The sequence below is a fragment of the Eptesicus fuscus genome, chromosome 14, assembly GCF_027574615.1.
Source record: "Eptesicus fuscus isolate TK198812 chromosome 14, DD_ASM_mEF_20220401, whole genome shotgun sequence".
Taxonomy (NCBI): Eukaryota; Metazoa; Chordata; class Mammalia; order Chiroptera; family Vespertilionidae; genus Eptesicus; species Eptesicus fuscus.
The window spans coordinates 54,261,435-54,274,195 of record NC_072486.1 but is presented as its reverse complement, the minus strand read 5'-3'; the positions used below and the strand labels follow the sequence as shown (position 1 = coordinate 54,274,195).

The following is a 12,761-nucleotide window of genomic DNA, read 5'->3' as shown; positions in this document are numbered from 1 at the left end:
TGGGCCACGCGTTGGTTGCACGCCTGTGTCATATCGCTGTGTGTGTGCGGCCACACGGAGGATAGTCTATTGGTATCACTGGAGCTGAACACAAAGCAGAAACGGGTGCCGAGTGCTACATTCCACCGGGTGTCGGCAACGCCCGCCAGCCCTGCTGCCGACGAGGGATTGATTCAGAGAGAAAAGAAATCTTCAGAAAGAAAAAACTAAAGTTTGCAACACACATTATTAATGACATTTGAGGAGTAACTTTCTTAGGGATTTATCCAGAGCGCTCCGAGAGAAAGCGTGCCCTCGGGGAGGGGTTCCTGCGGCCTGGCCCCCCCCCCGCCCTCCCCCCGCCAAGGAGCCAGAACAGCCCAACCACCCACATCAGCCTCGCAGGCCGCGGCCTGACCTCTAGGGCTGTGGACCCTTTAGAGTTCTGGAAAAATCCCTAATTCTCATGTTCAACCATGAAAAATCTACTGGATTTCCATATCAGGTGTCCCCCGACAGCAAATTCTGAAATGTCACTTGCTGCCATATGAAAATAACCTTTGAAAAGTTCATAGATAAAGTTCTTCAGAAACTGGCCCCCCTTCTGGAATCTTCCATCGCTCTCTCTCCTCCTTTCCAGTTTGGTGCAGAATGGGTTCGTGAGCTGTGTTTTTGTTACCGACGTTTTCTTTTTTTTCTTTTTCTTTTTAAAATAAAAAGCATAGATCCCCTCCTGAATCCCTTCTTTTTAAAAATGTTCTCTTCTCGGCTCAGTCCTCACACTTCCTCGTTCAAGTGTCATCAGTGCCCCGCCCGCCCCGGCCGCCCTCGCACGGCTGCTGTGCGGCGTCTTCAGTGCGAGACGCCCAGCTGCCCCGCCCTCGCGTGCCCCCTTCCAGTGTCTATATGTACGGGTACTGGTTGACCTTGGCGGGGCTCAGTGGGTATCCAGTGTAGACGGTGGAGGCTGGAGAGGCGCTGATGTAGGTCTGGTGGGCAAACTGGGCTGGATACTGACTCGGGTGGATGGTGGGCGAGGGCAGGACCCGGGGGCCCATGCTCACGGGGACCTGGTGGACGATGCTGGCCGGGTAGGCAGTGTGCTGCACGGTGTGGCGTGCCGAGCCTTGGGAGGCCACCAGGTGGGCCACGGTGCCGGTGGAGCCCAGGGCCGCAGGCGCCGTGTAGGTGTAGAGGTGGGGCTGGGTGGGGAGGTGGGCGGCGGCGGCGGCGGCAGCCAGGTGGGGGTGCACAGTGCCGTGGCTGGGGCTGTTGTGCGGGAAGGAGTACGGAGCCTGGGCCATCGTGGGAGTGATGTAGGCCTGCTGCCGTCGGTGGCTCCCGGTGCGGTCTGCAGTGATGTGCTGCTGAGCCTGGACAAGGAGAAGCACCAGGAGAGGGCTGCACTGGGGGCTGGACACACGGGAGAGGAGGAGGGGGAAGTGAGGGCAGGAGGAGGGAGAGGAAGAGGAAAGGAGGGAGGAAGAGGGGATGTAAGGAGGGGAGGAGAGAAAGAAGTGGGGAAGGGGGACAAGGGGAGGGGGAAGGGGGACAAGGGGAGGGGGAAGTGAGGATGGAGAGGAGGGAGGAAGGAGAGAGAGGGGAGAGAGAAGAGAGAGGAGAAGGGGGAGGAGGGGGAGAGAAGGGAGGAGACAAGGAGGAGAGGAGAAGGGGGCAGGGGGGAGAGCAGTGGGAGTGACAGAAGACACCTCCCGAGGATGCTGGGAAGTAAATTAGCCGGGACTGAGAAAGGAGGCCATGCCCAGTGTCCCTCAGGCGGGATGGCACAGATAAAGCCGCTGCAGTTACAGGTCACAGACCTCTCCCACGGAAGGCCTGGGGCTGGGAAGCGGCAGAGGAGCCTCTTTGAGAGACCGGCTGTTTCTCACTGTGAGATCTTGTTCTCTAAAATCCAGGCCCTCAGAACCTCTGCTGTTTGCCGTCGTATCAGACACAGGTGCCAGCCCTCTCTTACCGGGCATTCTCAGTCCTGGTGACAGACGCGGCCTCAGGTCACGGCCCAGGCGCAGCACTGCGTGCACGGGGCTTCCTGACACAAACCCCTTTGTCTCACTCGCGGCTCCTCGGGAAACGGCCCGAGTCCACTCTGCACCGAGCTGAGCCTTTACGCACAGGCTGGCTCTGCCCTCGGAGGCTCTGCTTTATGTATGTTCCACCCCAGACCTCGACCGCCGTGGCCCGGGCTCGGGCGTGGCCTCCTCCACGGCACGCGCAGTGCTTTTCCCCGTGCCGGGCTGAACTGGCGAGACGTGGGCCATCCTAACCTAAGCGCTGGCACCTGCCACTGGAGCTACACGACTTCAAACAAGTTGCCCCGCTTCCGGCCAGCTCTCCCTGAGCCAGTGGCTCCAGCTTCCCCCAGGGGAGCCTCGGAGGAGGAAAGCAAACACCACGGTCAGCCAGGGCACCCCTGCCCACGGGAGGGGCGGTGAGGGCGCGGGGCTTACCTGGCTGAGGTTGAGCGGCTGCTGCTGCTGGAAATGGGGCCCCGGCCGCTGCTGCCGGAAGGCGACGGCTCCCGACGAGCTCCCTGAAGAGTGGCCGCTGGTGGAGGTCACGTTGCTGGAGGACTTGGACTTGTAGGAGGACGAGTGGTGACTGGCGTTGACTGTGTCGGGAGGAGAAACAGGTCACAGGTCAGTCCCGAGCCCTCGGCTACCCCTCTAGGGCCAACAGGGGTCTTCCAGGCGGGGCCCCGTGTCCGAGCCTGGCCAATCCCACACCAGTCTCGCTTCCCCAGGCCCAGGTGAGACGGGCCCAGGTCCCAGCAGTCCTGGCTCGGGCCCCCCCTCAGGCCCCAACTCGGACCTGGTTGCTGAATTTTCCCGGAGTCTCGCATCCCTCCAACACGTTCTCGCACAGTTCGCACTGTGGCTTTCCAAAGAACTTAACTGGCCCGAGAGACCGGAGAGGCTGCGAGAGGAATCCTGTGGCTGAGAACACAGGGGGGACGACGCTCTGTGGGAGACGGACTGTCACCCCCAGGCGTGCGTCCCGGGCCAGCGGCTGGGGCTCCGGGCGTGGCTGCGGCCGGTGTGCGCCCGGGCTGGTGTGGGCCCGCGGGGCCCCGGGAAGCCGAGGGAGGCTGCGTTCCCCGGCCCAGGAGGGTCCTGCAGCCACGGGCATGTGAGTCCTGAGAAAGACGGGCAGGCACCAGGATGAGGTTCTGCCTGCCTCTCGCCTGCACTGGGGAGACTGCGCAGCAGGGCCTCAGGGGAAAGGAGTCTCTACAAGGAATGACCCACGGGCTTCCTGGAGGCGGCGGCCCTGGGTGCTTTAGAACCCGCAGCTCACTGAGAAGGACCTTCCACTTTTCTCGTTTCTGTTGGACATGTCCCTGAGATTCTCAGCTATGCTGGCAATTGTTTCTGTTTTTCAGACATAACACGTCCTTGGGGAAGTGCAGTGGGGAGCTCTCAGGCCGCCACTGCCGCACGCCGCGCAGGGGGCTGCCGATGGGCACGGCTAACGTAGCTCCACAGGCTCATGTGGGCCCCAGAGCGGGCCTCTGATGGCAGGACGCGGCTGTGCTGCGCTGGGCGAGGCTGGCCCTCGGCTCCTCGCCCGTCTGTACGGTACGAGGGGGCTGCACTGGGTGGTCTGAAAGTTTTGGTAACTTCTGCCACCATGTCCCCTTCCAGAGCGGCGCCGGCACCATGGCCGACAGAGCTCAGAGCTGGAATGTTCGACCTGGACATCTGGCCGCTCTCCTGGGCACCACCCACCTTGTTTCAAAAGGCCAAGGGAGCCCTAGCTGGTTCTGCTCCGATGTAGACTGAAGGGTCCCGGGTTCGATTCCCTTCGAGGCCATGTACCGCAGCTGCAGGCTCGATCCCCAGCCCCAGTCAGGGTGTGCGGGAGGCAACCAGTCAATGTCTCTCACATCGATGGTCTCTCTCTCTCTCTCTCTGCCTCGTCCCCTCCCTTCCACTCCCTCTAAAAAATCAATGGAAAATATCCTTGGGTGAGGATTAACAAAAAACAAAAACAAGGCCAAGAGAAATTTAGCATTGGCCACTTGAAAAAAATCAATTCCTACATAATCTGCATAAGGTCTATCTGGAGCCAACTCTTAGACACATTGTTTTGTTGTTGTTGTTAATCCTCACAGGAGGATACTTTCCCCATTGATCCCCAGAGAGAGTGGGAGGGAAGGAGGGAAGGGGAAGGAGGGAGGAGGGAAGGAGAGGGAAGGAGGGAGAGAGAGATAAACATCTATTGGTTGCCTCCCAAACATACCCCAACTGGGGCCGGGGATCAAACCCAACACCCAGGTACATGCCCTTGACCAGGAATTGAGCCGCAACCCTTCGGGGTGCAGGTAGATGTTCTAACCACTGAGCTACCGGCAAGGGCCACTATCACGTGTGTGCTTTTTAACTACTTCTTTTTTCTTTTTTTAAAAAGGTATTTTTATTGATTTCAGAGAGGAAGGGAGAGGGAGAGAGATAGCTACATCAATGATGAGAGAGAATTATTGACTGGCTGCCTCCTGCACGCCCCCTACTGGGGACTGAGCCCACAATCTGATGGAATCAAACCATGACTTCCTGGTTCATAGGCCGATGCTCAACCACTGGGCCACACCGGCTGGGCACACTTCTCCCATTTTACAGGAGAAAGACTCCCTCACTCTCCAGGATGTTAGCATGTGCACTGGCTCTCGTGTGAGAAGCCTCAGGGGCGCCCACACGGGATAATTCCGGAATGGAGAGCGCTTGAGGGACTGTTCCTGAGAGCAAAGCCAAACGAACATGGAGACGGTCCGGGCTTATTTTATTCAGGCTACGGACTCTTCGCCAACTCCTTACTCTATCGGTCCACTCCCGAGATGAAATTCAGCCACGAGGTGGCGGTCCAGGGAAGTTTCCTACAGAGGTGAAGGCGGCTTTGGCCGCCGGGGGTGACAGCCGGGCAGCATCTCCATGGATTAAATGAGTCCAAGCTGCAGCCTCGAGGTGTTGACAAAGGTATTTAAAGTAAATAACACCCGTGGCAAATACTTAAACCGGTCACGTGTGATGGATACAGTTGTAAACAATCATCTGATGCGTGTCTGAGGAACCCTGCCTCCTGGGTGAGCTGTTTGCTGCAGGTTCCTTTGGTCACAGCCAGAGAGCGCTGCTTCCGGCCGAGGTCCTCACTGAAATACTCGCCTGGGTACTAATTACAGAATTAAAAAAGGAAAACGCTGCTTATACGTGATGTTTAGTGGAATCCTCCTTTGGCGACCTGGACAGGAAGAGGGTTTGGGGAGAGAGAAGTCCTCCTGTCCCCCACCATGTACAGCAGAATGACCTCCGCTCTGGGCTGGACAAGTCCCCAAATACCCCATCCTACATTCTCTTCACCCTCAGGCGCAGCTGGGTCTCCCAGGCCTCGTGGGCCTTGCAGCTGGCAAGCACCCAGGAAGGTCCCCAGGTGACGCAGACGGGATGGATGAGTAACAGCCGATGAACAATAACTCCTCGCATCTCAACAAAAGCTTCTGGCACTTCCTGTCCTTGTCCTTCTAAATGGTGCCACCAGGAGAGCGCTGACTGGCTTGGATGGGCTGGTGATAGTTCGGGGCAGAAAAGCGAGTGTGTTTTTATCCCCCAAATTCTCCTCCTGGCGAGTCTGAGCCAGGGAGACACTGAATCTGGGGTCAGACACTAAACGTATCTAGGAGGTTAAGATCTCAGCTTTTCTTCTCAGGATGGAGGGAATACTTTTGTTGTTGTTAATCCTTACCTGAGGATATTTTTCCATTGTTTTTTTTTTTTAAAATATATTTTTATAGATTTCAGAGAGGAAGGAAGAAGGAGAGAGATAGAAACATCATTAATGAGAGAGAAGTATTGATCGGCTGCCTCCTGCATGCCCCACACTGGGGATCAAGCCTGCAACCCAGGCATGTGCCCTGACTGGGAATCAAACTGGGACTTCCTGGTTCATAGGTTAATGCTCAACCACTGAGCCACACTGGCTGGGCTTTCCATTGACTTTTAGAGAGAATGGAAGGTAGGGGGTGAGACAGAGAGAGAAACATCGATGTGAGAGAGAGACATTGATTGGTTGCCTCCCAAATGCACCTTGACCAGGGCCGGGGATTGAGCCTACAACCGAGGTACGTGCCCTGACCGGAATCGAACCCGGAACCCTTCAGTCTGAGGGCCAATGTTCCATCCTCTGAGCCAAACCAGCTGGGGCTGGAGGGAATACTTTTAATTAAGCAATGTGTGACGGACACACACCTCGCCATGCTGGGAGGTTCTGCCCACAGAGCCAGCCCCACCCCAGGGCTTCCGGTGGGAGTGATGCCAGATCGTGGTCAGGGACTCCCCATACCAGGTGTCCATCAGACCGGCAGACAAGGGACTGGGTGGCTCTTGTTTGTTATTTACCAACCACATCGGAGGGAGAGCCACTGTAAAGGCAGCGAGGTGCTAATTACAGAACTAAAAAATGAAAACGCCGCTTATACAACGTGATGTTTAGCAGAACCCTCCCTTGGTGACTTGAGCAAAATGTGCAGTCACCCGGCGCTTGTCTCTCACACAACAAAACTGCTGGCAGCAGAGAGCAAGGCCATCTCCAGAGGGTCACCTGCCGGGCCCTGAATTACCTGGCACCAGGCTGTCACATTCCACCAGCACTTCGCTGGCCTGGGTCTTCAGGGGGGGCACGATGATGGTCCGGGGGTTCCCAGGGCAGTGGCTCTCCAGGCTCCCCTTGGTGTCGAAGGCGTTGGTGTTGTGCCCGGGGCGGTGCTGCACGGAGTAGGGGCTGGTGTTGCTGGAGGAGTCGGAGTACGGAGAGTCGTGGACCGTGACACAGCTGATGACGTTCTTCCTCTGCTTGGAGACGGTGCTGGAAAGGGACAGGGCGGATCAGAACCGGGAGGTGAGACACGCCCGCGGTTCCGGCCGCCTCTTCGTGCCGGGCAGGGAGCAGAGCAGAGAGGGCAGGGATGGGACGCACGCGGGGAGGCAGGGCACACAAGTGTCACCTGCCACATGAGGACGTGAGAGAGGGCGGGAGCCGGGCCCACAGGTGATTCTGGAAGCTGCGAGGGAGACGCTTCGAGTGGGCCTGGGCTCTCCCTGGTGCGGCAACACCGAGCCACCAGAAAGGGACGTCTGAGCAAGCAAAGCCCAGAACCCCAGGCCGCCCACGGCCGGGGTGGGAGAGCACCACGGCCAGGGTGGGAGAGCAGAGCGAGGCTCGGGCTGGAGATCCACTGAACTTAAGCAGGAGGGACAGGAGCAGCCAGGACGCAGAGAGGGACGGAGAAAGGGAGGCTCCGGGGGCTGATCCCACACCTGGTTCAGACGTGCTGAGAAAGAGCCATCGAAGCTGACTTCGCACCATCGGCAACCTCCCTGCTGGGAGGGTGCTGCGTGGGATGGCGGTGCTGCCCGCACCCAGGCCCTCGGAGAGTCCCCTTCTCGGGGAGCCGGCCCTCGGATCGGGGAGGGGCAGCACTGTGTCCAGGTGAGGTCAGAGGGGCTCCACTGGGAGGATGCCTAGTGGGGAGCTGCTCTGGACCCTGCTCTTCATCCTGAAACTCAACACGCCCACAGGAGGAACTGGCTTTGGATGGCTCTCGGCCACCACTTTTTTCCTGAGATATTTGTGTTTGTGTGGTTACTTTGGGAACCAATCCTTTCTGCTCCACGCTCAGTGAGAGGCTGGTGGGATGATGCATATAAAATCTGTTGTTTACTGTGAAGATTTCAAAAATGGGTTTTCATCTATTTTTATATATCGATCATCTATTTTTAAGAAATATCCGTTGCCTAAGTAAGATGGTCAGTTTCCAACTAATTTGGCGAGAGAAGCTGGTATTTATAGATGCCTAATGGGGACAAACAATCACGGAGGCGTCTTGGCCAAGGTCACAAGGCCAGCCACAGGCCAGCCCCTTTCCAAGGTCGCTCTCTGCCTCCTCAGGGCAGCAGAGAAGGGGGCCAGCTCAGGAGCCCCAGGCAGCCGGGCAGAAGGGAGGGGCTGGGCAGTGACTGCGTGGCCCCGGCTCCTGGCACTATGACCTCTGGGCCCGACAATTCCTCCCGGGGCTGCACACTGGCCTGGTTCAGGGAAGCAGGGTCCCTCCCCAGCTGTGTCGGGGTGAGAACAGGGCCCTGCAGCCAGACGTCTAACACCAGCACTTGCTGTGTGTGTGTGTGTGTGTGTGTGTGGCCTCAGGCAGCTTTTCAACCTGTGAGTGATTCAGTCTCCTTATCAGTAAAATGTGGCTAACTAGTAACAGTAGCTATATTATAGGCTTATTTGGAGAATTAAGTGAGGAAATACAAGGAAAATGCTTCGAGTAGTACACAGCACAAAGCAAGTATTCTATAAAAGTTAGCTGCTATTATTATTAGTTGTGTTACCTCATTTAACATGTGAAAACAGGTTTGCAAAAAACCTATCTAGGCAAAGTGAATTCTACCAAGGGGCAGACTCGCTGGATATGAAGGAAATGAAAACTCATCAGTTAAGTATCTTGAAAATCTATGCTAGGTGCTACAGAGAATTCCTGCACACAAACATACAATACATGTGTGCCCAAGAGATTCAAGTCTCAGTGAGGGACTGTACAAAAGCATGACAGGGTAAATGGTACAAGTTTTAAAATAACCAGTAAAGAGTATAGTGTGTGTGTGTGTGGGGGGGTTTGATGACAAATATGTGATACCTTAATAAATAAAGTAATTTTTTAAAAAAAGAGTATAGTGGATGTCACACAGCCTCCCATGATGAACTGTCAAATGAGTTGTACCGATGATAACCATCAAGAACTCAAAAGAAGGTGAGGAATGAACATGCATTTATAGCTCTTCACATTAATTTTGATAAAATAGATACATTTTAATTAATAAAGACCCACCCCTCCCACTTGTAACAGTTTAAATGCAAAAAATCCATATGCTTGTTCCTCAAAAAACTAGAGAGTGACCACGTGACCAGCAATTCCACTCTCAGGCATGTACACAAAGGAACTCAAATAGATACTTGAATGCCAATGTTCATAGTAGAATTATTCCCAATGGCTGAGAGGAGAAAAAATATATATTCTAAAGGTGAAAATAACCTGTGTCCATCAATAGATGAGTAAACAAAATGTGGTATATAATGGAATACTGTTCAGCCATAAAAGTGAATAAAGTTCTGATACATGCTACCGTATGGATTAACCTTGAAATGTTGTGCTAAGTGAAATGAGCCAGACATAGAAGGACAGATGCTGTATTATTCCACTTACATGAGTACCTCGAATAAGCACATTCATAGACAGAGTAGGTTAGAGGTGACCAGGGGGTGGGGGAGGGAGTTACTACTTAATGGGTACAGAGTCTGCCTGGGGTGATGGAAAAGTTCTGGAAATAGACAGTGGTTGTGGCTGCACACACAATGTATTTAATGTCACTGAAGTGTATGCTTAAACATAAAAGGCAAAAATTTTTTTTATCACAATTAAAAAAATTAATGTAAAACTCCAAAACCACTGAATTATTTACTTTAAGTGAGTGATTTGTATGGCATGCGAATTATATCTCAGTTTTTAAAAAGTCTATATGCTTCTTCAGAAACAAGAAAGGGGCGGGCGTGGCACTGAGATCTGGCCCAGAAAGTGGGGCAGCAGGAAAGATCCCGAGCCTCTGAGTCGGCAGCAGGATTCGCGGGCAGGGACACCGTGGGCAGCTGTGGCACCAGGAGGAGGGGGCCCTGGGAGGAGGGTGAGCTGCTTCAAAACGACCCAGACCAGGGAGACCTGCAGTGGTTTTCTGTGGTGGGTGGGGCTGGGCAAAGGGAACCCCCCGAGTCTGTGGGGTGTCTGTTGTGTAGAAAGATGCTATTAAAGGGAACCCCAGCCCAGCCCGCACTGACACCAGGTGCTCCAGCTCCTGGGGGATGCTGGGAGGCGGCGCTGCCCTGCCTTTGCTCTCAGCTCCCTCACAGCCAGTTCTGCGTGATTAAAGCGAACACAACGCAGACGGGTTCTGCTGAAAGTGTGTCTGGGTGGTGGCCTCACATGAAGGACAGAGCTGGCTCCCAGATGTGTCCTGAGAGCGGAGTCTAGTTCCGGCTCTGCTGCCCACTTACTGGTGTGACCTTGGACAGTGGCCTGGATGTTGGTGTGACCTTGGACATGCCTCCAGCTCCAACCTGTGAAATCCATTAGGGAGAGTGGCATTAAAGGATCCACTGTGGGGATCCTTCTGCTGACTTAAAGATTTATTATTAAAGACACTTAACACAGGACTTGGTTTACTCCTGATTTGGAGAGGAAATAAATCCCTCACATGTAGACCCAGTCCCGGCCAATTCCTGCTGACCATACCTTCCTCAGGTTCTGAGTAAATTAAAAATGACACATCCTCACACAACACTAATTTTGGCCAAGCTGTAATAAAATCCAAATTGTACATATTTCAAAGTCTTCACTCAAATTTGGAAATTGTGGAGAAGTGTCAGCTCAATGTGAGTAAGAATTTTCTGACAACCGGAACTGTCTGAACATACACTTCATGCACCAGTGAGCCTGCTGTCACTCGGGATGGCTTGGTCTAGACGACCTGTGAGAAGTCAGGGCCATCTCCTCATGGAAACCCCACAGGCAGTGAGCCTTCCCACCAAGGAGGCTGAAGAATCTGGTTGTCCGTGTCTCGATACCTCCCCAGGAGCGTGGGATAAAGCCTCTCTACACTTCATGGGTTCCCTCCCTTTTATGGGAACTGGGAGGTCCCTCTGCCTAATGAGCAAGTAAGTGCAACACAGTCTAAGGCTGATTTCCTTTCCTTCTTGGATCTATATGAGACAGGTTTGGAAGAGATGAATTAATTTGATACTTTTTCATTTTATTTTTTGTTAATCCCCACCTGAGGACATTTTTTTCATTGCTTCTCAGAGAGAGTGAAAGGAAGGGAGGAGAAGAGAGGGAGAGAGAGAGAGAGAAAAGAGAGAGAGAGAGAGAGAGAGAGAGAGAGAGAGAGAGAGAGAGAGAGAGAGAGAGAAACATTGATGTGAGACAGACACATCAACTGGTTGCCTCCAGCATTCGCCCCAACTGGAGAGGGTAGGGGTAAGGAGTGGACCCCCAACCCAGGTATGTGCCCTTGACCGGAAATCGAACCTATAACCCTGTGGTGCACGGCCATTGCTCTAACTACTTAGCAACACCAGCCAGTCCTGATAGCTGTTTTTAATAGGAATATCTGTGCTCTATCTGATTATACTATGCAGATTAGAGAACAAATGGGAAGCTACTAAATGAGTCACCTTAAAAATGAGCATGCATTATTACTATGGATTCTTTAGGCGTGTATGCACTGATTCTACTGGGATTCATTCCAGTAGAGTGTCTAATTATTACTGATTGCTAATCAATCCCATTATGAATTGGTTAATGGAAGAGACAGAGAGGGAGAGAGGGAGGGAGGGAGACAGAGTAGAATGAGAAATATTTGCTTAATGGCCTTAATAGAACATCACTTCTGAATAAAGCCACCAGAGTTCACAATTGCATTGTGTTGTCATGGCAATAGATGATTTTCATCATTTTAAAATGATGAAAAGAAATAAGGAGATAAGCAGTAAAGAAATCAGCCCCAATGGAGAAAACACTGCCACAGGATCAGATACAAACCTGTGACCCCTCCCTGCAGGGCGCTGTCTGGAATGCGTTTCTGATTTCTATTTGCCAGTCTCAGTCAATTCCATCCTTCAAGACCAGGGTCAAAATTCATCTCCACCAATAAACCTTCCATGACTTCCTTCCCTCCTCTGACTCCACAGTCAAGGCTACATGTGAACAACACTCCTCTGCTATCACGATGACACTGATGACAAAGTCTAGGTCACATTTACTGGGCGCACAACTACTGTTCAAAGTGCTTTCCATGTGTTGTCTCCTCTAACGCTCACAGCGAGAAAGAATATTCCAACGGGGTTTTAAGAACAATGAACTCCAGACGTGGAGAGCTTAGGTCACTTGCTTGCTCAAGGTCACACGGCTAATTAGGGACAGAGTCAGGTTTGAAGCAAGAGCTAGCATTCTCTCTGTTTTGTGGCGACTAACCATGGTCTTAACTTTATTTATTTTTAAAATTTTATTGTGATAAGAATATTTAACACGAGACCTACCCTCCTAATAAAATCTAAGTATTGTTGACTACGGTGCAATGTTGTGCAGATCTCTAGAATGGATCATCTCGCTCAATTAAAATTTATGTCCATTGATCACCAACTCCCCCTGTCTCTACCGATAGCCCTGGCCACCCAGAGTCAACTCCTTGATTCTATGAATTTGACTATTTTTATGTGTCCAGAGTCTGTGTCAACTCAAATCTCATTCTTCAAAAATTGACTTTCTAGTCTCATCAATTGTCAGATTTTTAAACTGCTTCTGCTTTTTTCCAGTTGTGGCCAAGGGCTGGCTGAGGCTGTTGGGCCTGTCTTGTGCCGAAGGCTATAGATGTGTGGACAGGCTGCTCCAGGCCGGGGGCCTGGCTGGGGCTGGGAAGAGCCTTTCTCTGTAAAGGAACCACCTAAGCCCATCATGTTCCTGGGCTGAGGGGCATGAGGCACTGGGGAGAACGGAGTACTGACTCAACTCAGGGCTCCATCAGAAAGGAAACTGAGGCCAGTCCTGGGATAGGCAGGTGGGGAGTGAAGCACTGTGCCTGGCATCCCTGGCACCAAGGCCCCTCTGGCCCCTGGAGGGATGCTAGGACCAGAAGTGCTCCATTACATTCCTTGAGACACACTGAACA

General features: G+C 53.1%; 1 protein-coding gene across 1 annotated transcript in view; it reads right to left on the bottom strand.

Moving 5' to 3' along the window:
* Positions 1 to 760: 760 nt before the first annotated feature.
* Positions 761 to 12,761, bottom strand: part of HIPK2 (homeodomain interacting protein kinase 2) — a 168,308-nt gene continuing 156,307 nt past the window's right edge. Inside the window, exons 13-15 of the mRNA XM_008150477.3 lie at positions 6,608 to 6,852; positions 2,448 to 2,608; positions 761 to 1,352 (exon numbers count right to left, since the gene is read on the bottom strand). Of these exons, the coding sequence (XP_008148699.1) occupies positions 882 to 1,352; positions 2,448 to 2,608; positions 6,608 to 6,852 (877 nt within the window). The 3' untranslated portion in view covers positions 761 to 881. The remainder of the gene's footprint in view (positions 1,353 to 2,447; positions 2,609 to 6,607; positions 6,853 to 12,761) is intronic.